The 23455-nt window shown below is 53.2% G+C and overlaps 2 protein-coding genes across 2 annotated transcripts; both read left to right on the top strand.

The window, feature by feature from the left end:
• The first annotated feature begins 1632 nt into the window (after positions 1-1632).
• BTBD2 (BTB domain containing 2) lies at positions 1633-17868 on the top strand. Its single transcript, XM_070415717.1, has 9 exons — positions 1633-2000; positions 10121-10240; positions 11390-11546; positions 12471-12576; positions 12860-13057; positions 15032-15224; positions 15483-15570; positions 15984-16130; positions 16801-17868. Exons 1-9 carry the CDS (start codon positions 1642-1644, stop codon positions 16960-16962), a joined length of 1530 nt encoding a protein of 509 aa, XP_070271818.1. The 5' UTR covers positions 1633-1641; the 3' UTR covers positions 16963-17868.
• A 1498-nt stretch (positions 17869-19366) lies between these two features.
• UPRT (uracil phosphoribosyltransferase homolog) lies at positions 19367-21963 on the top strand. Its single transcript, XM_070416962.1, is given in 6 exon segments — positions 19367-19416; positions 19515-19676; positions 19678-19769; positions 19772-19795; positions 19798-19835; positions 19837-21963. Coding segments are annotated over 6 exon segments (588 nt in total). The 3' UTR covers positions 20059-21963.
• Positions 21964-23455: the final 1492 nt, after the last annotated feature.

The raw sequence follows: 23455 nt of genomic DNA, 5'->3' as shown, positions 1-23455 counted from the left end.
CTGATCATTGATGTTTCTCTCTCTCTCTTCCTCTCCCTTCCTCTCTGAAGTCAGTAAAAATATAATTAAAAGGATAAAATAACAAGTGGTAGGCCAGGTCAGCTGTAGTTACTAAGGACACCTGTTAAGGAGTATTGTTAGAGCTAAACTGTAAATAGCAATATGAACTCACAGTCTTTAAAATTTATCAATTCTAGCCCGGCCGGTGTGGCTCAGTAGTTGAGTGTCAACCTACAACCAGGAGGTCAGAGTTTGATTCCTGGTCAGGGCACATACCCAGGTTATGGGCTCTATCCCAAATGTGGGGCATGCAGGAGGCAGCTGTTTGATGATTCTCTCTCATCATTGATGTTTCTATCTCCCTTCCCTTCTTTGAAATTTAAATAAAAACATTATTTATATATATATATATATATATATATGTATATATATATATATATATGTCAATTCTTCCTGACCACTGAAGTAGCCTTTAATCAATTTTCCACCAAAATTTTGTGTGTAGCTGTGGCCAGTGTGGCTCAGTTGGTTGGAGTGTCTCCTGGTATACCAGAGGCTGCAGGTTCGAATTCTGGTCAGGGCACATACATAGGTTGGTTGTTCAATCCCCAGTCGAGACACGTACAGGAAGCCATGGATCAATATTTCTCTCTCTTCCCCTCTCTCTAAAAATCAATAAAAACATATCTTCCCTCAAGTGAGGATTTTTTAAAAAAAATGACTGAAGTCTGAACAGCATGAATCTGTAATTATCCTCAAAAAGCAAGAATCCGGATTTCCATGCTTTCTCGAATCACTAGCCACACCTGGTTTTATTTGGATGCGCCATTTTTCAGCATCCCCAGGTAAACAGCCGATAGCCCCTTACCAAAGGGTATCCGTTCAGGGTGATACCAACTACAGGAAAAGATTCTGCTCTTCGTAAAACACAAAACAGAACAAACACGAAAGAAGACAAATATGCACAGGATAGCGGATACTCATTTCCCTGTATTTTTTCTTGCCTCTGCAAGCGCCCACCTTTGTTTTTCACACATGTATTGCATGAGCGAGGCTGCAGGGGTTGGGCTGTAGGGCCATGGGACCGGCCCATAGGAAGCACAGAGCACCCCCGCGATGCGGCGGCATCACCCCTCTTCGGCGCCCTCGGCCCCCTGTGCAGTGGGGTCCCCTCCCCCCCCGGGCAGGCAGACTCCTCAGGCTGAGGGCTGGGGTTCCGGATCTGGGGACCAAGCTCTGGGTCGGTCTGGATTTGGGATCTGGGGCCCAGGGACCGGGTTAAGTGTCTGGATCGGGGTCTGATGTTTTTAGACATGGAGTCTGGGGTCGGGAGTTTAGGGTCCGGAGCGAGTGGGCTGGGGTCTGAGGTCGGGGGTCCGGGACGGGGTCCTGGAGGCGGGATTTGGGTCTGGAGTCTGAGGTGAAGGGTCTAGAATCGGGGTGTGGGTCTGAAGTGGGACATCTAGCGCGTGGGGGCCCAGGTCTGAGGATGGGGTCTGCGCTCCGGGGTCTGCAGGACCGGATGTGGACCGTCCCCGACTGGTCCCGCCCGCCCCGCCCCCTCTCCTCGCCCCGCCCCCTCCCGCGCCCGCCCCGCCAGACAGGCCCGCCCCGCCCGCCCCGCGGCGCCGCACCGACAAGATGGCGGCGGGTGGGAGCGGCGGCCGCGCGTCTTGCCCGCCGGGGGGTGTCGGGGCGGGCGCGGGGGGCGGCCCGGGTCCCAGCGCCAACGCCGCCCCCGCCCCCGGCAACGCGGCCGCCGCCGCCGCCTCGGCCCCCGCCGCCCCCGGGGCGCCCCCTCCGGGCGCGCAGGCCGTGGCGGGCGGGGAGCGGGCGGCCGAGGAGCCGGCGGCGCTGCTGCGCGAGCCGGTGTACAACTGGCAGGCCAGCAAGCCCACGGTGCAGGAGCGCTTCGCCTTCCTCTTCAACAACGAGGTGCTGTGCGACGTGCACTTCCTGGTGGGCAAGGGGCTCGGCGCGCAGCGCATCCCGGCGCACAGGTGGGCCGCCCGGGGCCGCCCCGCCCCGCCCCCGCCCCCGCCCCGGACCCCCTCCCGGGACCGCACCCCGGGGCCGCCCCGACCCCGCACCCGGCCCGGACCCCCCTCCCGGGACCGCCATCCCGGACCCGCCACCCGCAGCGTCATCTCCGGGAGCGCGGGGCCGCCGTCCGGCCCCTGCCATCCCAGCATCTGCCCTCCCCGAGGCCCCCCAGCGGGACCCAGGACCCTGCGAGGACCCGTCACCCTCCCGGGCCCCCCAGAACCCGGCCCCCAACCTCCCCCGGGCCGCGTCAATCCCGGGCCCTGCGATCCTGCCAGGCCCCCATCCCCCCGGGCCTCCAGGCAGCAGCCGTTCCCGGGCCTCAGGGGGCCCGTGTCCCCACGTCCATCGAAGATCCCGCACCCACGGCCCTGGCCCTTGCATCCTGCCCCCGTGACCTCCTCCGCCCAGCGCCCCATCCTCTCCGTCTCTGCCCCCAGAACTCCACCAGACTCGGAACCACGGAGCCCCTCCCAGGCCCCCCTCCCCAGCTGTGACCCCTCAGCCTCTGGACCCCCCCACCCCAGTCCCTGACCCCTTCCAGCCCTCTGACCCAGTCCCTGACTTCCGCAGCCCCTGCACCCACCCCCAGGTCTCCCTGGAGGCCTGGAAAAGGGGGCGTTGTTGGTCCAGGCCCCATCCTTCTGCTAGTTTCCGGGGTGCATCCCCCAGACCCTGGGCTGGGTGGGCTGATGTTAGACACCATTCTGCCCACTCCTGGCCCCTCTGATCCTGCTCCCCATTGCACCCCAGGACCTCAGTGGGGAAGGCTGGGGGGGTCTCTCCCGGGGAGGCTGGTGGGGGCTTCCCTGCCTCTCCTCTGGCAGCTCCCCCAACCTGCTGCGAGGGTCCTCCTACCTCCGGGACCTGTGACAGTTACCCTGCGCCTTTGAGAGTCCTCCTGGCTTCATGGCTGTTCATATATAATTGGGCCTGGATTCCTGTCCTCGAAGGTTCAGGCCTGTGGTCGGGTCCCCAGGACCCCCCATGACTCCGCCCTCCCTGCCATCCTCTCCCTGTCATCCGTGTGGGCGGCCCTTCCAGACCCCTGGCCTTCCTCACGGCCTCTGGCCCCTAAATACTCCTCCGTCTGGTCCCCGCGCTCCGGCCCACCCGACCCCTGATGAGGCCCGGGGATGGGCTGCTCAGTGGGGCTGGGAGCCCTGCCCTGTGAGGGAACCTCGGGGTTTTTGCTGGAGGGGACCGGGGGTCCCTACCCTGGGTGCTGGCTGACCTTGGGACAGGCACTTAGTTGTGCTTGAAGGTCCATTGGCTGGTGGCAAAATGGGGACAAAAGGTTGGGCCTGGGGAGCCCTGGAGAGAAGCAGGAGAGGGGGCTGGTGGCCCGGGGGCTGGTGGCCCGGAGCCAGGGCTCTGGTGGGAGATGGAGGATAGCTGAAGGACAGGATTTCTGAGAGCAGGAGGAGGCACAGGGCCTTGGGGGTGATGACAGGCTGGCCTGCTCCAGGGTAGACACCCCTGAGCACGTGGTGCTGAGTGGGGGTGGTGGGGGGGGAGGGCAGTGCAGGGCTCCTGACTCGGAGATGAGGCCTGGAGCCCAGAGGAGCTGGGCAAGGGGAGGCCAAGCGAGGCCTACGCAGCGGGAGCGAGGGGCCGTGGGCTGCAGTGGCCCAGTCTGCTTTGGCGGGTAGAATGGGGACAGGCTTGGTGGGGACAGAAGTGGATGCAAAGGGTTCGTCTCCTTGGGGGAGGCACAGTCCTGTGATGTGCTGAGGAGGTGACTTGGCAGTTGAGGGAGAGTGGGAACCATGGCGGGGCCCCCTGGACTCCTGGCTTGCACGTCCTGTCCCAGGGGAGGACAGGCGAGGAGGGGCACCTTGTGTTGGAGGGACCGCGACACCCGGGAGAGCTGGCCAGAGGCTGTGTGACCAGGGCTGTGCCTGGGGGGGTCTGAAGTGCAGGGCTCCATGATGACGGGAGTGGGTGGTCATGTGGACAGAGCAGGAGGGGTGCTTAGGAATGACAGCAGAGAGCCGTCCTGAAAGTGGGGTGCAGGCTCTTCTGGTGCGGGGGTGCATGCCTGCATCCCGACGTTCGCCATCAGACTGGCCTACCCCCTGGATTTGTCACTTTCTTACCAGTAGCCTCCCGAGTGCCATGCCGCCCAGGCTCTCTGCCTGGCTTCTCTGGCACCCATGCCAGTCCCCCTGGGGCCTGAAAGCTCCCTGACCCTGTGTACTTGAAGTCTGGATGGCACTTTTCTTGTCCTATTGCCCCGCGTTGATGCCCTGCTCGATGGGTCCCCCAATGGAAGGTTCTAGTTCTTTTTCTTTTTAGTCTTTGGCTTATTATTTCATACAACTTGTTAAAATGTTATCTGCCGTGTCAGGTGGATGACGGCCCCGTGAGTGACCCTGGGTTCACTGTGCCTCAGTTTCCCTACTTGTGAACTGGGACCGACCACTCAGATGCCTCTGTCCTGGGCTGCTGGGAGGATTGACTGTGTGACCCAACCATGTGCTTGTCACAGTGGCCCGTGGCTCCTCTAAAGTAGCGGTCGCCAGCCTTTCGGACCTCACGGATCACTTGTGTTCCTTGGACCGCCGCTTTGGTGACCGCTGCTCTAAAGGATCCGGGGCCTTAGATGAAGGCAGGGGCATGACCCAATGTAGAGTTAGCGTCCTGGAGGCCACACTGATGGAGAGCGACCACTGAGCACGTGCAAGTGAGCCCGGAGAAGAGTGGTCTGGAGAGTTCTTGGTCGTGTGGAGGCATCCTCCGGCTGGGCCTCGTCCCACCCTCCTGAGCGGCTGGCCTTGGGGACCTGACGTAAAGAATCTAGTGGAGCCCTGGCTGGTGTGACTCCGTTTGGCATCATCCCAGACACCAAAAGGTTCCCGGTTCAATTCCCAGTCAAGGCACATGCCCAGGTTGCAGGCTCGATCCCTGGTAGGGAGCATGCAGGAGGCAGCTGGTGGATGTCTCTCTCTCTCTTTTCCTCTCCCTTTCTAAAAAATCTTAAAAAAAAAAAAAAAAAAAAGAATTGAGTGGAAAGTGGACCCTTCTTCAGCCAGGTGGTCAAGGGTCCATCGCAGGGTGATGTTTGTTGTATGTGTGTCAGGGACCCCGATGGGATATGATAAGGGCACCTCACCTGGGTGTGCTTTCCCCCAAAAACTGTAGCCCTGATACAGTGGGCTTCGTGGTGGATCCTCCAGAAGATATGTTCACATCCTAATTCCCAGAACCAGTAATTGGGACCTTATTTAGAAAAGGAACTTTGCAGATGTGAGTAAGTTAGGGTCTCAGGATGAGCTCCTGACCCCAGAGGGCCCTAACCTCAGTGACAACACCCTGAGGAGAGGCAGCAGGTGGCCATGTGGCAACAGCGGCAGAGACGGGGAAGTGGCCATAGGCCCAGGGACACTGGAGCCCCCAGAAGCTGGCAGAGGCAGGAGGGGACCCTCCTGGGGCCCCTGGAGGGAACGTCGCCCTGTGACACCTTGAGTCTGGAAGCTGGCCTCTGCACTGGGAGAGTAAATCCCAGTTCGCAGCACTTTGGGTAGCAGCCCCAGGAAACCAGGCTATTCTAATTAGGAGAAAACACACAGCAAGCCCAGCTGGGAGGTCTGCAGGACTCAGCCCGTGCTCCCCCAGACTGCCCAGGGCATGAAGACCAGGGGGAGCCTGGGCAGCCCAAGGGGCAACTACCTGCCACATGGGATCCTGGATGGGGTTCTGGGGCAGGAGAACATTGGTGCTGGAACTGGTGACGTAGGGACAAAGCTGAGGTGAACTTTAAAAAACAGTAAGGTCTTGTATGGCTCCATGGCTGAGTGTTGACCTATGGACCAGGAGGTCACTATTCGATTCCCAGTCAGGGCACATGCCCAGGATGTGGGCTCGATACCCAGTGTGGGACATGCAGGAGGCAGCCAATCCATCTATGAGTCTCTCATCATTGATATTTTTCTCTCCCTCTTCCTCTCTGAAATCAATAAAAGTATGTTTTGAAAAATAATAAAAAAAAAATAAAAAGCAGTAAGAGAGGGACTAATTTTAAGGTGTGGACTGGCCCACCAGCTCCCAGGTCCCAACTTAGGGGGTTCAGATGGTTGACATTTGTAACAGTGGAACGGGCTGGCCCTGGCCCTGGATAAGCTCATGTCCTGTCTCCTGCTCTGCTTAGCTTTGTAGCCCTCACCCCATTACCCCATGTTGTGCTTTTTTTCTCATAGCTCTTTTTCCTTCTCACTTTCCAAAGCTTGAAGTCTATATTAGGTTGTCCTTGGCTTTTTGTGAGCAAGGCTTTGCCTGTCTCCTTCTGTTCTGCATCCCAAGTGCCCAGGAGAATGGTTGGCGTACAGTAGGTATTCAATAAATACATGTAGGCCCTACCTGCCAGAATAAAACGTGTAATTCTCTCTCAGGACTTGCTCTGAGGAAATAGTGGATGTCTTCAGGGTAGCACATTCGTGGACATACTAATCTAGTGGTCCCACAAAATTAACCTGATGGCAAATGTAGCCACACCAAGGAGTTTATTTATTTATTTATAATCTATTTTTATTTCAGAGAGAGATGGAAACATCAATGATAAGAGGAAATCATTGATTGGCTGCCTCCTGCATGCCCCCCACTGAGGACAGAGCCTGCAACCCGGGCATGTGCCCTTGACCAGAATTGAACCCCGTACCCTTCAGTCTGCAGGCTGACACTCTATCCACTGAGCCAAACCGGCTAGGGCCATGCCAAGGAATTTAGAATGTGTCTGGGGTTTCTTTCGTGGCATTGATCGGCTTCTGTGTTTTTAGTCCAGTGACACCTTTTTCTATGACAATGGCTCCATGGTGTGGTTTGAGAATTGCTGAGGAAGTTCTTCCCAATTTTATTTTGTGTCAAGACTTTTCCAGCTAGTCTAATATATGGACTCTTCCAGAATCAGTCACCCATCTGTTCATCCCTTCAGCCAACAGCCATTGAAGCATGATGCTAACAGAAAAAAGTCTCTGCCCTGTGGAATGCACCTTCTAGCACAGCAGCAGCAGACATATGTAAAGAGCCAGATAGTAAATGTTTTTGTTGGGATGCATGGTCTCCATCCCAATTGCTTAATTCTGCCTTCACAACGCAAAAAGAATAACACATAAATGAATGAACATGGCTGTGTTCCAATAAAACTTTATTTACAAAAGCAAGTGGAGGGCCGAGTTTGCTGGCCCTTGGTCTAGTTGTTCCTTAATGATCTTGAGAATCATCAAGTGCTGAAGCAATTTAGTGGGGAATTGGTCTGGGTTGGGGAGAATTAATAGTTAAACTATGGAGTATATCTGGGGATATGATATCTTTCTCCATTTATTCAGCGGTCCTTACAGAAATTTTGTCGTGCCCTATCTGGTTTGACTCAGTGGATAGAGCGTCAGCCTGTGGACTGAAGTGTCCCGGGTTTGATTCCGGTCAAGGGCACATGCCCGGGTTGCAGGCTCGATCCTCAGTGGGGGGCCTGCAGGAAGCAGCGAATCAATGATTCTCTCATCACTGATGTTTCTATCTCTCTCGCCCTCTCCCTCTCTGAAATCAATAAAAGTATATTAAAAAAAAGTACTATATTAAAATTTTTTTGTCATTTTCATCATTGAATAGCTCTTGAACATTTATTGCTGAGTGTTTGCTTAGGTGTTTGGTTTTTATTTCTCTGTTATGAATAATTTTTTCTCTATTATGTTTTTCTACCTGATTATTGTTGGGAAGCTATAGGTTTTAGGGCATATTTATTTTTATGTGATTTGAATGATTTCTTTCCAAACTCTCTTGGTGTTCTTCATTGTTTAGCGAACTTTGGTCTGGCCCTATGCAGTAGATTTTTCCGTGCCAATGGGAATATTCTAGATCTATGATCTCCGGGACTAGTCACAGGTGGCTCCTGCACACTTGAAGTGTGGCTGTCGCAGTCCATGAATGGAACCTTTTATTTACTTTAATTATAATTTAAACTTAAATAGCCTTGTGTGGCCAGTAGAAAACATATTGGCAGTGCAGGCTTAGAGTTTTAAATTATAGAATAATTTTTATAGGCAAATCGTTTCTCACCTTTTCATATTTCTGCCTCATATTTTTCGGTTCTTACTGCACTTCGGACCCCCAGGGTGTTGCTCCATCACAGGGGTGACAGCAAGCAGTCTCGGTGATTTTCAGTTACATGTGAGCCCCAAGATTGGTTTCCCACAAATTCTCGTTAACAAGGTCCGGAACCTTCTTTCTATTCTTTGTTTACTCAGTTTTCAGGAATTGTGGGTGTGGGGAATTATCAAATGTTTTGCTGGATTTGGGTTATTTGATCTGATGACTGTGTAGAAAGTTTATATGATTGTCAACTGTCACAGCCCAGCTTTAGAGCACCTGTCACCCCAAAAGGTTCCCACTCCCATCCCAAACCCCAGGCAGCTGCTGACCCCTCTGCTTTCTGTCTCTCTGGTTTTGCTATTTTAGCGGAATGCTGTTGAGATTCATCCAGGCCGTTGTGTGTCTCAGTGACTCATTTCTTTTTCTTGCTAAAGTAGAATTACTTTCTACTGCTGAACGCCACTGTGTGGTTGGACCATCATTTGTCCATCACCAGTGCTGGGTGTGTGAGCTGCTTCCGGGGTTTCACTGTCAGGAACACGCGTGCCCAGATCTGTGTGGAGATACAGCTCCTCTTCTCTTAGGCAAATGCCGGGGTGGACAGGACGCATCACACGCTAACTCTTACCTTTGACCTTGTAAGAAACCGCCTTTCCAAGTAGCCACACCATCGCCCGCCCCGCCGTGCCGAGGGCTCAGTGGGGCCTTGTGCCTGTGGGTGAGTTTCCAGAGCAGCGTGTGCGTGCGGTGGTGGTATTTCCAAAATCCTGCTAGAACCCCCGTGGGGCCATCTGAGCTGGGCTTCTCTTTGACGGAACATTTTATCTTTCTTCATGAGTCAGTTTGCAGTTGTGTCTTTCCAGGAAATAGTTGTCTTCATTTGTTGCCATGAAGTTGTTTTAAAATCCTTTCCTTTTGGGTCTGCAATGATGGTCCCTCTTTTGTTCCTGATTTTGGTAACTTGTGTCACACTTTTCTTTCTTGGCCAGTGCAACTCAAGTTTTAGTCATTGATTTCTCTTCAAAGAACAACAATTTTGGTTTTCTTCATTTTCCCATTTAATTTCCTTAATCCCTGCTCCCACTTTTATTGATTCCTTCTTTTATAAAATGTTTTAAAATATTTGTATTGATTTCAGAGAAGAAGGGAGAGGGAGAGAGAATCATTGATCGGCTGCCCCCGTCCCCCGCCCCGCCCCGGGATCAAGCCCGCACCCAGGCATGTGCCCTGACCGGGAATCGAACTGTGACCTCCTGGTTCAAGGATTGACACTCAACCACTGAGCCACGCCGGCCAGGTGCTCTTTCTCCTTTGAGCACTGTTTCTGCTTTGTGTATTGTGGGACTCTGTTACTTGGTGTGTGCGTTTATAATTGTTACCTGGTCCTGGTGGGCTGCCCCTGTTCACGTGAAATGTTCCTCGTCTTCATGTCCTTTCTATCTGATGTTAAGGCAGCCCCACCAGCTCTCATGGTTTCGGTTTACTGGACATGTCTTTTCCATCTTTCTATTTCATCCCCTTTGTGTCTTTGGATGTTAAGCAGTGATGTGTGTCATATCAGGAGGCTCCTGATGTCTGTTTGTCCCATCTCAAGTGATGTGAGCTTGAGACAGACAGTGGGAGAGAAGAGCCTCTGGTCCAGCATCCCGCCCCAGGTCGGTCTAAGGCAGGGTTTGGCCCGGTGCTATGGGAGGGCGACCCAGGCACCGAGCAGAGGCCGGGAGTGCCATGTGGGACCGGCTCTGTGATGTCTGCGGACTTAGGAGGCTTCTGAGTGGGGTGGCTGCTCAGAGCCCAGCATTTGCCACAGTGGAGATCCTGGGAAGGGGTCTGATACCGGAGCCTTGCAGACCTGGAGAGAACACCTCATGGGGAGAGTCTGGTGGGGACACTTGCCTTACACATCCCCACCCCTCCTTTCCACAGCCCCAGGCTTGGGTGACAGGGTTAGGTGGGCCACACAGAGGGTGACCAGGTCTGCTCTTCACTCTAGGTTCGTGCTGGCCGTGGGCAGTGCTGTCTTTGATGCCATGTTCAATGGGGGCATGGCTACTACGTCCACCGAGATTGAACTGCCCGACGTGGAGCCGGCTGCCTTCCTGGCGCTACTCAAGTAAGACTTTCCGATGCTTCTCAGCTGAGGGAACAGAATGACAGCCTGATGGTTTAAAATGTCAGAGAACAGCCTGGCGGGTGTGGTTCAGCTGTTGAGCATCGACCCAGGAAACAAGGTCATGGGTTCGATTTCTGGTCAGGGCTCGATCCCCAGTAGGTGGCATGCAGGATGGCAGCCCATCAGTGATTCTCTCTCATCATTGATGTCCGTCCGTCCTTCCCCCCCTTCCTCCCTCCCTCCCTCCCTCCCTCTCCCTTCCTCTCTGAAATCAATAAAAATATATTTACAAAAATGAGTAGAGATATTCATAAAAAAAAAAAAAAAAAAAAGCAGGTGACAGGTTGCAGTTTGCCAAACCCTGCCTGAGGTTGACTGTCCCTGTCTCTCCATCTGTCTTTCTCTCGGTTTGCATGAATACTGCTCAGTGGCCTCCTGAGAGGATGGGCACCATCACTGTTGGTGTGAGGGGCTCACTGGTCATTGTCCCCTCTGCACTGCTGACACTGGGGTGGGCCACTCTGAGGGAGGCCATCCTGGGTGCCATGGCGCACTGACAGCCTCCCTGCCTCCTGGGGTGCCGGTCTCTCCACCCCATGGGCCCCAGCTGCTAGGCTGTGTTTGGGCTCCATTTTGCACGCACACCTGCCATGTACAGGACTCTGATGTCTCCATGGCCTCACCATTTTATTTTTGTCGACCTTCACTTCTGACCTACATTGAGTTGGCCAATGGCAGGTGGTCATAGTGTCCACGAGAGTCTGCCATTTGTCCAGACCTCATTGAGCTTTGCTGTCAGGCCAGCTGTACAGGTTGGGCGATGTGGAGATGTCCCTGTGTCCCCGCCAAACCCGTGCTGGCCTTCAGCCCTGGTGTCCCGTATGGGAAAGGAACAGGCCTGCGGTAGAGGTGTTCCCGTGTGGGCGTGTGGATGGTTTAGCTTCTCGCTGGTTTTCACTGGTAATGGCCTTTGCTGGGTCATGTCTTCAGGTTGGAGGGCAACAGATGCTGGTTCTGGAAGGTCCCTCGGGGCCAGCCCAGTGGGCTGGAGGCTGGTGGAGGCTCTAGCAGGGGGGCTGACAGCACCAGGGTCCCTAGGGCCTTGCCTTATGGCCACCCACATCATCCCCTCCCCCCGCCCCCCACCAGGTTTCTCTACTCGGATGAGGTTCAGATTGGGCCCGAGACGGTCATGACCACACTGTACACCGCCAAGAAGTACGCAGTGCCTGCCCTGGAGGCCCACTGTGTGGAGTTCCTGAAGAAGAACCTCCGGGCGGATAACGCCTTCATGCTGCTGACGCAGGTGCAGGAGCCTGGCTGGGGCACAGGTGGGTGGGTGGGTGGATGTCTGAGGTTTTGATGCCCTGGGAGTGCCCCACCCCTTTGCCTTGGGGCCTCCTGAGTTTTCTAGGTGAGTTTCTAGGTGCCTTGGCAGCCTGTTGGCAGGCAGGGCTCCCACTAGCTTTGCCCTCTTTTCAGGGGCTCAGGTGAGGGGAGGAAGGCGTTCATGTTTTTTTGAGAAGGTCCCTTTCGGGCTCTGTGTAGTCAGCTGGCTCTGGTGGGCTGATGGGGCTGTAGGGGACCAGGAGGCCTGGGCACAGGAGAGCATGGGGGGCGGGGGGTGCCCTCTCTGTGGTGAGTCACAGACAAATTAGATTGCAAATCCCTTGCTGAGGTGGCACCTGGGCCCGGGCCCTGACCAGCTACTCACTGAGTTGCTCTGAACTGCCAGGTCGGAACTGTGGTGTGGGGCCTACTCCCAGGCATCTGCTGAGATGTGGGCCATGTGGACTGTCTTCACCAGGCCCAGGTGGAGAACCGGTTAGACAGGGGTTAGCTTCCTGGGCAGAAGTGGTCAGAATCTTCTCTCCTCCCTGACCCCTGCCCTGTGTACCATTCCTGGTGGAACAATCTCAGATGGGCAGGGGCACAGCGCTTTTGTGTGGTCCTCTCCCTGGGGGCCCACCTCCCTTGGGTCAGCCCTGTCTGCTGCCTCTGCCTCCATCCCTGAACCACTGCAGGCCCAGCAGGGTCCTTCCTTCACTGGACCCTCCACCCAGGCAGTGGTTACATAAGTCTGTAAACTTGGAAAACATCTCCCGGCCTCTGGGTTGACATTGTGCGGGCACCCAGGCCCTAAGACTTGAAATTTGTGACAAGTTTTGAACCAGGAAATCTGTCTTGGATCCTGTGTCGGGGCTGGCTGTTGATGTGCTGTCCCTCGTAGGCCCGGCTGTTTGACGAACCACAGCTTGCCAGCCTGTGCCTGGAGAACATCGACAAAAACACAGCTGACGCCATCACCGCAGAGGGCTTCACGGATATTGACCTGGGTAAGGCCTGTGGGCACCTGGGAGAGGTCACCTTATCTCCTGGCTCCGCCCTCTGAAGGCAGGGTGGGCACTCCTCCTGCAGAGGCCCAGGTGCTGCGGGCCAGAGGGCTTCTGCCTGGCCCACCCACTCTGCTGCTGTCAGTGACAGGATGGTGGATGGGCGTGGCCACGAGCCGGTGAAAGCTCAGTCACCAGCATAAGCAGAGGCTGTACGGTGTGCCAACGACCCTCCCTGGCTGAGACCATGGCATCCACGTTGATGTGGCTCCCCTGTGCCCCGCAGACACACTGGTGGCCGTCCTGGAGCGGGACACGCTGGGCATCCGTGAGGTGCGCCTGTTCAGCGCCGTTGTCCGCTGGTCTGAGGCCGAGTGTCAGCGTCAGCAGCTGCAGGTGACACCTGAGAACAAGCGGAAGGTTCTGGGCAAGGCACTGGCCCTCATCCGCTTCCCACTGATGACCATCGAGGAGTTTGCCGCAGGTAACGCTCAGGGGGAGCAGGAGCCGCTCCAGAGGAGCGTGACCTCCCAGGACCCTGAATGTGACTCAGTTGCATGTCCCCCCGGGTCTGGCACCAGCCATATGTCGGCCTGAGAACCCCGCCAGGAACACAGTGTGCCCCTCTGTGCTGAGGACACTCTTCATGTTGATGGGAAGCTTGGACTGTTCACAAATGTATAAACACAGCACGACCCACAGATGTCACGCAGCCATCCCACATCTCGATGTTTCCTTCCCGCTGTGTCTCCTGTGTCCACACACGTGTGTGAGTGTACCGGCCATTGAGGGTCCCTGTCTTGGGCTCACATCCCGGCGGCTGGGCTCCAGCTTCCGAGTCCTTGACAAGCCTGTGAAGGGGTGGGAAATGGCTAGGGTTGTGGTGACCCTGCGCAGGGCCTGGGGTCTGGGCTGATGTGGTGGCCCTGTGCCTCCAACCCCATGTGGATGCCCACATCTTGGGGCCATTTGAGCAGCTGACTTGGAACCCCATCCCCCAGGACTGGGCCTCCCTGTAATGTCAGTCTCCTGGCTGGTGCCAGCCTTAGCCTTGGAGCCAAACAGGCCTAGAAGGTTCTGGATGGGGCTCTGTGATGCAGGCCTGTGGCCAGTGCATATTGGCCCCCATCCACTTGAGGCCAGGAGCACCCCCCAGTCATAACCACCACAGATGTCTTCATACCTCGCCTGGTGTCCCCTGAGACCCCCCTGGTGCAGCATTGGACTGTCCGGTACCAAGACACCTACGGGGCCCTTGCTGGGCCCTCCCTCTAGACTGGCTTTCACCCCTAAAACCACTCTCCTCAAGACCCCCCAGTCTAGCTGGCTGCCAGAGCCCCCAGGTCTCAGGCCCTGTGACAGGACCCACCTTCTGGAAGTGTCATTCCCTCGCCCCCCCGCCCCCCCAGCTTGAAAGTGCTGGGAATGACTGTGTCCTGTGTTTGAGGTGGGCCCCACAGGCTTCGGCCCTTTGTCCCTCTGTGTTTTAGAAAATCCCCGGCTTATGTTCCACTGGAAAACACAAGAAAGTAGACATTTGAATCCCCTCTGGCTGCATGGGTGGAGGTTGGATGTATTTTTCTTTCTGCATTTCCTATGCAGAGATTAAAAAACCAGTGGTCAACATTCTGCGTTCAGTCTTGTATCATCCTTATTCCTGACCCATAGGTGTGCCGAGCCCCTGTTGTGAAGGTCTCTGTTGATGTGTTGGGCTGTGGGAGCTGTGAGTGATGCTGTGGCCAACCTTCTGCAGAAATGGATTCCGAGTTAGAAAATAAGTCATTCTTGTAGAGCTTGAGGCCTGAGTCCTGCCTTCTGACCTGGAGGTGGAAGAGCGATGAGCAGGGCATGTGTAAGGGTCGCAGGCCCTGGTTTCTGCCCCAGCCCTGCCTGTCCTTGTATGCATGTGGCCTCCATAGCTGCTGTCTGGATTCTCCCCTCACCGCTCCCAGCCTAAGGCAGATCCTGTCACCTCCCTGTCTGTCAGCACTGCCTGGCCAGGATTCCCCAGACAAGTGGTCGCCAACCGGTGATCCGTGAGGTCCGGAAGGTTGGCGACCGCTGCCCCAGACCACTTTTAGCTACTGATGGCTCTGAGTGTGGACAGGCAGGTGCCACCTGTTCTGTCAACTAGGGGTGGGCTTGAGGGGTGGCCCTGGTACTGGCAGGGAGACCTGGGGCCATTTTGCCCAATAAGCCAGCTAATCAAAGCATCAACCCCAGGTCTGCGTCGACTCCTCCCCAAGTGCCAGAGCAGAACAGTCCTATCTCAGGGCTGCCTGGACCCCTAACATTTTGCAGAAAATCCAACGTCACTTCTGAGGAGCTGTGGACTTGAGATGCACATGCATTCCAGTGTCTTCTGTGTGCTGGGGTTCACCCCAGCCTTCCCTACCTTGTCCTTAACCTCAAGCCAGACCCCACCCCAGCCCGATCCACCTGCCCCCTGTGCCTGCAGGGCCTGCACAGTCAGGCATCCTTGTGGACCGCGAGGTGGTGAGCCTCTTCCTGCACTTCACCGTCAACCCCAAGCCCCGTGTGGACTTCATCGACCGGCCACGCTGCTGCCTCCGTGGGAAGGAGTGTAGCATCAACCGCTTCCAGCAGGTGGAAAGTCGCTGGGGCTACAGTGGCACAAGTGACCGCATCAGGTGGGTGTGGATGTGGGAATGGGTCGGCACTGGGCACAGGATGTTGGGTAGGGTTGCTGGGGATGGGATGAGGGAGCTGGTTGTCAGGAGTGAGGTAGTGAGCGTAGCTGCTGGGGGCCCTGGGAAGGGGCTCTAGGAGTCAGCCCCACCATGGGAGGTCTTCCGACCCCAGCACCGAGGTGGAAGCCCCTGTGCCCGTGTGCTCTGGCTGGTTGCTGCCCTCTGGTTGAGTTTAGCACCTGTTCCTCTGTCCCTCAGGTTCTCGGTCAACAAGCGCATCTTTGTGGTTGGCTTTGGACTATATGGCTCCATCCATGGGCCCACAGATTATCAAGTGAATATCCAGGTACCCACCCGCCCTAACCCCACCTCCAGATCCAGGCCCCATCCCCAGACCGGGCCCCACCCTACATCACGTCCCACCTGATCCCAGACCAGGCCCTGCCCCTTGTCCCACCCCAGTCCCACCCTTCCCATTGTGCCCCACCCTTCTCAGGATCCCCCTTCAGGTCCCCATCTCTCCTCTACTAGGGTCTGTGCCATGTCACACCACATATGGAGGGAATGTCCTGGAGTCATTCCCTCGGAGGGGACTATGCCCCCAACCCCATGGGCCTCCTATGGGTCACAGGCTGGATGGACCTTGTGCTGTCAGGCCTGGGGTGGTGTCTAGCCCTCCCTTACACCTGTGGGGTCCCATGGGTGAAGGCAGAGGGAGGGAGGCCCTGGGTGAGAAGTATCTGGCTTCTGCCCTTGCAGATCATCCACACAGACAGCAACACAGTGCTGGGCCAGAATGACACGGGCTTCAGCTGCGACGGCTCCGCCAGCACTTTCCGAGTCATGTTCAAGGAGCCGGTGGAGGTGCTGCCCAACGTCAACTACACAGCCTGTGCCACGCTCAAGGTGTGTCTGACCCTGCCCTGCCCACACAGAACCCCGACTCTGACCCCAACTCTGATCCCTGAACACTGTTCATTTTCTTTTTACTTTATCTGTCTTTTGTGTTTAATTTTTGAACGGCTTAGAATTCTAGTTTGGGTAGTACAATAGTCCCACCTTACCTGTGGTTTTAGTTGTCTATGGTGCAAAATTATTAAGTGGAAAATTCCAAAAATAATTCATTCATTTTAAATTGTGGTGTGCCGTTTTGAGTAACATAATGAAATCTCACTGCCCCATTTCGTCCTATCCAGGACCCTGACCCTAATATTGACCCCCAAATCTGATCCCTGAACCCTATCCAAGACCCTGACCCCAACATCTGAACCTGTGTTCCCCAAACCCTGTCCAGGACCACAATTCTGTCCCACGTTGACCTTAATTTTGATCCCTAAGCCCTACCCTGGATTCCACCATGACCTTCTACACTAACCTCAACCTTGAAACCAGAATCTTCTCTCCAGGACCCTGACCCACCATTCACCTCGGATGGCGTGGGGCTCAGAGGGGCTGGAGGACCTGCCACCCTGAGGTCCCACAGCAGACACTCTGTGGGGCTCTCCTGCCCTCTGCTCAGTGGCTGCCCCAGTCCTGGGGAGGGGTGTCCTGATCACAGTATGGCCCCACCCCACAGGGCCCGGACTCCCACTACGGCACCAAAGGCCTGCGCAAGGTGACCCACGAGTCGCCAACAACGGGGGCCAAGACATGCTTCACCTTCTGCTACGCGGCCGGGAACAACAACGGCACATCCGTGGAGGACGGCCAGATCCCAGAGGTGATCTTCTACACCTAGGCGCCCAGACCCCACGTGGGCGTGAGGTCAGCAGCTCGAAGCCGCCTGAGACAAGTGGACCACCCCGCCCCACACCAGCCCCGGCAGACTCCCCACACCGTGTCTACCCCTGGCCACGTTTCTGGGTGTCTCTGTGGTGGTGAGCATGGCTGCCTGTTCAGAGGAGCCAGGAGGTGGCCAGGCAGGCAGGGCTGTAAGACATCCCTCAGGACCGGGGGTGAGGGGAGCCCCTGGGTGTGGCGTCCCACCCACCACCCCTGCAGCTCTGGGCTGCCTGGCGGTAGGACCATGTAGGCCGTCATTTTGTTTGTGTAACTGCACATGGCAATGCATCTTGATTCCCCTTTATTCACCTGGTAGGAGTAAGGTGTGGGAGCGCCTCTCGTGCGTTTGATTGGGATCTTCTGTTCCTTTCATTCTGGTCTGTTCACTGGGGGCGCTCAGGCCACCCTGAGCTCGGGCCTCAGGATGCAGGCCTGAGCCCCAGGGGATAGGACCCTGGGGGTTTTGCACCCCTCAAGGTCCTACAGGTTAGCTTTCCTGCTAGGCTCCTCCCAGCCCTGCAGCTGAGGGCACAGGCCTCAGCAGGTCTGCTTGGGAGGGGCAGTGATGTGGGCCAGGCTCATGGTCACGTCCCCCATTGGCTCATGGGGCCCAAGGGGCCCTGCCCATTTACCCACCTGTACATACTGTCTCCCTACCCCATCCAGCCCCCAAGTAAGCGCTCTGCCCAGAGGTGCTGGAGGGCGCAGCCCCTCCCTTTACTCCCAGGTTCTCCCCATGTATTTCTGCCCGTGATTCCTTCTGGAAACTGTGTTCTCCCTGAAGCCATGAAAGGTGTGCCCTCCTCACACCATTCCTCCCCCGCCAAATGATTTTTTTAAATAAAGGAAAAGAAACACCTGCTTTGACCTGCTATGTTTCTTCCTCTCGGAGCTGGCAGGACCTTGCAGCTCTGAGCCCTGGTGCTGTGCTCTCTGTGGCTGTTCCCCCACTGTAAGAGGGGAGCCTGGGACCCCCACCTACATCTGAAATTGCTGCCTCCCAACAGTCCCCATCAGGAGGCATCCATAGTACATGGGGGACCCTGGGTAGGTTGGGGAGCCTCCCTGTGAATTCTGTCCTCTTCATGAAACCTCTGGGGCCTCGTGCTGCTGCTGCTGCTGCTGTACAACAGTGGGGGACCCTGAGGTGGGTGAGCAACATGGCCATGGCCACCAGCAGGGAAGGCCACACTGTGGAACTGAGCCCAGGTGGGGCACCTTGGGGCCTCCTGGCACTTTCCCAATGTCAGTAGGGACTCTGCCTCAATGAGCTGTGCAAGGATCTTACGGGCTCTGCCCTCCGGACCAAGCGTGTGGCAGGCACCGGAAGTACTCAGCTTTGTCCCCAGGCCGCACCTGTGTAGGGTCAGGTAACCTGACCTGGGCAGCCTCCGCCTGTCTCTTAGCTGTCACGACAACGTTCAGCATCCAAATTAAAATTACAGAGCATGGCCCTAGCTGGTTTGGCTCAGTGGATAGAGCATGAGCCTGCAGATTGAAGGGTATTGGGTTCGATTCCGGTCAAAGGCACATGCCTGGGTTTCGGGTTCGATCCCCAATAGGGGGTGTACAGGAGGCAACCGATCAATGATTTGCTCTCATCATTGATGTTTCTATTTCTCTCTCCCTCTCCCTTCCTTCTGAAATCAATAAAAAATATATTTTAAAATGTTAATAAAAAAAATTACAGAGAAAGAGAAAAAACAGAAAACAGGAACAGACTCAGGTATTTAAGAAATTGGAGTTACCAGAGAATGTATACATTCAAGACAGTGAAGGACATGAACAAAATAGATACAATAATGGAGAATTTCAACAGTGAGAATGTCTGTTTGACATTTTAGAACTGAAAAATGCAGTATCTGTGATGAAGAACCCAGTGGCAGGAGCAACAGAAGACAGGATTAGCCCTGACTGGAGTGGCACATTGATAGAGCATCAGCCAGTGGACGAAGGGTCCCAGGTTTGATTTTGGTCAAGGGCACATGCCTTGGTTGCAGGCTCAATCCCTGGCCGTGGTTGGGGCAAATGCAGTAGACAACCAATCGCTATGTCTCTCTCACATCGATGTTTCTCTCTCTCTCGCCCTCCCTTCCACTCTCTCTAAAAATCAATGGGAAAATATCCTCAGGTGAGAATGAATAAAAAAGATAAATATCCAAGGTGAAACAGCAAAAAGTAAGAAGAATGAAAAACAGAGTAAAGCATAGATGTGGCACCCAAGGGCCTAGCACCTGTCAGTCAGTGGAGTCCCAGATGGGGGTGGGAGAACACCACACAGGCTGTACAAGATATGACAGCTAAGAATGTTCCAAAATCAATCAAGACTTCAATCCGACGGACAGCCTGGCGCCCGGTATATGGCCACGGATTTACAGTTCTGGACTCCATGCCTTATCACAGCCAACAAGTAAATTCTACCTGTACATGACCTGGTGACCTGATCCTGGAGCATGCAGGGGGTGGGGGAGAGCGAGCACCTCCAAGGCCAAGCTGACTCCTCACCAGTGGAGGGGGCTCCCAGGCCTGGGGCTGCGCCAGCCTCCGCCCTGAGAGCAACAGTGGCAGTGGCACTGACTCATCAGCCAGCAACTCCCTCCTAAGGGACAGCCAACCTATCGTTCGGCTTAAGCTGCTACCCATGAATGAGAGATCTAGGAGCTGCAGATCTAGGACAAGCAGCCAGCAGAAGGGACTTCATGTTTTCTGGGGATCTTCTGACCAGACTTGTGGAAGAGGGACTGAATCAGCTGCCATATAATACGGGGTGACCATTCCGACAGGGTGCAGTAGGAAGGAGTGAAGTTTGAGAAGGGAAATTGTGGGGTCTAACATAATGAGAAGAGGCACTAGAAATACTGTAACTGAAGCTGTAAAGGTTCTTATCAAACATGGAGTTCTACCCAGTATTATCATCCTACTTGGTCTGTTCTCCACACCTCATGGTGCCAAATCAATCATTCAAGAGTTCCCAGAGATCACAATTTTAACTGCTGAAGTTCATCCTCTTACACCTACACATTTTGGACAGAAATACTTGGGAACAGATTAAGCTATTGAAGGGAAGTTAATTATCTTATATAATATTACAATTATATTTTACCCCGTTTTACTGACTCACATGAGAAATGGCAGAGAAAACTGTGTTAAAGATACTTTGTAATTTTTGGACATGGGTATAGTAAAAAGAAACTATCTGAGGCTTGTTTGGTTATTTCTTGATTGTTGGCACCAAATTCTAACAACAAAGCACAGACAACTCTTAGAAAATATTTTTAAATACTATTCTTATGCAAATTGCTCCTTAGTACATTGAAACTGTTCCCTAATTTATGAACTTCAGTTTGGAGATTGCTTACGCCACACAAAAACCCCGAGTTTGTTATCTGGCCCACTGTAGTTTGCCTTTTGTTTAGCTTGCTTTTAGTTCTAGGGAGTTTTCATTTACGTGGCTGCTTTCACCTTCCTCTGTTATTTATTCCCAGTATAAACATGCTGGTAACTTGGAGAAGATGAAAAAAGAATTCCTCCTTGAATTTTACATTTCCTTAATATCCTCGCTCAATTGGCAGACCGAGGATATATGGTTAGCTAGCTTTCCAGTCAAGCCATTATGTTCTTCCTGACGCATTTCCTGCCCTGTGCAGTGCTGGCCGTTGCTTTGCCAGTGTACTGTAGTGAAAAAAATGGTGGGGCATTTCCTGCAACTGGAACCGGAACATAACTTACACACGAACCAGGGATACCTGGATGCAGACAAGGGAGGGCTGAGTACTGTTAAAGCCATCGATGCCCTAGAAAGAAATTGGTGGTGGTTTTCGGAAGTGAGGGAGGAAAGGACAGGTTTTTTTGCTGGGTTTTATAACCAATAAGTAAATGAAAATGCTTGATTTTTTTTTAAATCCTCATCAGAAGATTCCCCCCCACCCCCCGCATTGATTTTTAGAAAGTGAAAGGGAGGAATGGGGGGGGAGGGGGGAAGAGAGAGAGAGAGAGAGAGAGAAAGAAAAACATTGATGTGAGACACATTGACTGGTTGCCTCCCACTGTGCCATGACTGGGACTCAAACCTGCAACTGAGGTATGTGCTCTTGCCCAGGAACCAAACCCTCAACCTTTGGGTCTGCAGGCCGATGCTCTAACCATCTGTGAAAAACTGGCCAGAGTGAACTTTTTTAAATCTTCACCCAAGGATATATAGGGTGTCCCAAAATTCACGCAAGATTTGAATTTTGCGCGAGCATTAACAACAACAACAAAAAATAAAAGCCTAATTTTACTTGGTTTATTGAATCAGATTCTAATATCTGTTGCCCTTTGATTTCAATCCCTTCAATTTGATAAGCATTACCAAGAACCAATTATGGCCCAGAAGCAGGGACAATGAAGACCAATTATGGCCCAGGAGCAGGGACAATGAAGACCACGGCTTTGCGTATGTGCCAGCAAAGCCGTGGAGGCCATTTACCCAATGTGCTAGTCCATACATAACCCTATACTGTATACTTTATGAATCAATAAAAATTTACAATTTTTAATTATAAACCTGTGTTTTCTATCAAAATTACTTCTTGCGTGAATTTTGGGACACCCTATATTTAGAAAGAAGCGAGAGGGAGAGGGAGGAACATCAATTGCCTCTCATAGGACAGAACCCCACAACCTAGGTATGTGCCCTGACAAGGATTCCAACCTGCAACCTTCTGATGTACGGGAGACACTCCAACCAACTGAACTACCTGGCCAGGCTAAAATGCTTAATTTTTAATTTGAATGTTTCTACTAGAGGCTTTTGATTTTGAAATTTGTTACTTTTTCATGTTTGTCAACTACAGATAAATTAAAACGGGACATGTCCCATGCATACTTAAAAACAATCCCTGGGGGGGAAAAAAAGGACACATATGTAATACCCTTTGTAATGCTTTAAGCAATAAAAAAAAAAAAATAAAGCGAAAAAAAATAAATAAATAAATAAATAAATAAAAACAATTCCTAAAATTTATGTGTTCATTTTTAGGCTTTTGAAAGGAAGTAAACCTTTTTAGAAATAGGTGTTTCTGTCCTGAAACTTGCATGTGAAACCCTGGTCTCATTTTACCTTGATATTAAAACATTTTAACAGTGGGGGAAAAATCAAGATCAATCCACACATGTACAAATCTCAGTAACCCAAAGTAGGATTTTTAAAAAATTATGTGGCCCTAGCTGGTTTGGCTCAGTGGATAGAGCGTCGGCTGAGGACTGAAGGGTCCTGGGTTCAATTCCGATCAAGGGCACATGCCTGGTTGTGAGCTCGATCCCCAGTAGTGGGTGTGCAAGAGGCAGCTAATCAATGATTCTCTCTCATCATTGATATTTCTCTCTCTCCCCTCTCCTTTTCTCTCTGAAATCAATTTTAAAAAATACATATACAGACAGTCTTCGGGTTACGTCGGATTCGAAGTACATTGTTTTGTGGTTACGTGGCCATCTCCCATTTATTTATAAATTAAAAAGTTACGTCATTTCGACATATGTACATATGTGCTTTATGTTTTTCATTATTTATTTACCACAAGGTCAGGAATTGTTATCTTTCTTTTAACATTTTTTTTACTGTTTCACTTCATTACTGCTGTGTATGTGCTCCATGTGAATGACGTAGGTGCTTATGTAGGTGGGTTCCAACTTACGGCAAAAATCGCGTTATGTCGCGCTGTAGGAACAGGTCTCCGACTAAACCCGAGGACCTACTGTATATACATAAAAATTATGTGTCCCAGCCGATATGGCTCAGTGACTGAGCACTGACCTATGAATCAGGTCATGGTTTGATTCCTGGTCAGGGCACATGCCTGGGAGGCGAGTGTGATGTCTCTCTCTCTCCCTTCCTCTCTCTAAAATTAAAAAAAACAATACCCACATATCTTCGGGTGAGGATTAAAAATAATCATTACAGTAAAATAAACAAAAAGGACACATTCACTACAGAAATCAGTTGGTTGGGTGTCCTCCTGTGCACCAGGAGGTTGCTGGTTGGATTCGGTCAAGGGCACATGCCAGGCTTGTGGGCTCCATCCCTGGTAGGAGGTGTGCAGAAGGCAGCTGGTAGATGTTGCACTCTCACGTTGATGTTTCTCTCTCCCTCTCCTTTCCCCACTCTCTAAAAATCAATAAACTATTTTAAAAAATATTTTCTTTATTGATCTCAGAGAGGAAGGGAGAGGGAGAGAGAGAAACATCAATGATGAGAGAGAATCATTGACAGGCTGCCTCCTGCACAGCCCCAACTGGGGATTGAGACCAGAACCCAGGCATGTGCCTTTGAGCAGATTTGAACCTGGGACCCTTCAGTCCACAAGCCAACACTGTATTCACTGAGCCAAACCAGCTAGGGCAATAAACTATTCTTAAAAAAAGCCCTACCCCGTTTGCCTCAGTGGATAGAACATTGGCCTACAACTGAA

The sequence above is a fragment of the Myotis yumanensis genome, unplaced genomic scaffold, assembly GCF_028538775.1.
Source record: "Myotis yumanensis isolate MYYU_CA2020_CCGP unplaced genomic scaffold, mMyoYum1.0.hap1 SCAF_5, whole genome shotgun sequence".
Lineage (NCBI taxonomy): Eukaryota > Metazoa > Chordata > Mammalia > Chiroptera > Vespertilionidae > Myotis > Myotis yumanensis.
The sequence above is the reverse complement of the archived record's forward strand: the minus strand, read 5'-3'. Positions and strand labels throughout refer to the sequence as shown.

Excerpts from the sequence above, each read along its gene's own strand:
- BTBD2 (XM_070415717.1), top strand. The coding sequence starts at position 1,642 with ATGGCGGCGGGTGGGAGCGGCGGCCGCGCGTCTTGCCCGCCGGGGGGT. Across the intron at positions 13,058-15,031 it reads CATCGAGGAGTTTGCCGCAG|GGCCTGCACAGTCAGGCATC; the intron begins GTAACGCTCAGG and ends CTGTGCCTGCAG. Across the intron at positions 15,571-15,983 it reads ATTATCAAGTGAATATCCAG|ATCATCCACACAGACAGCAA; the intron begins GTACCCACCCGC and ends CTGCCCTTGCAG.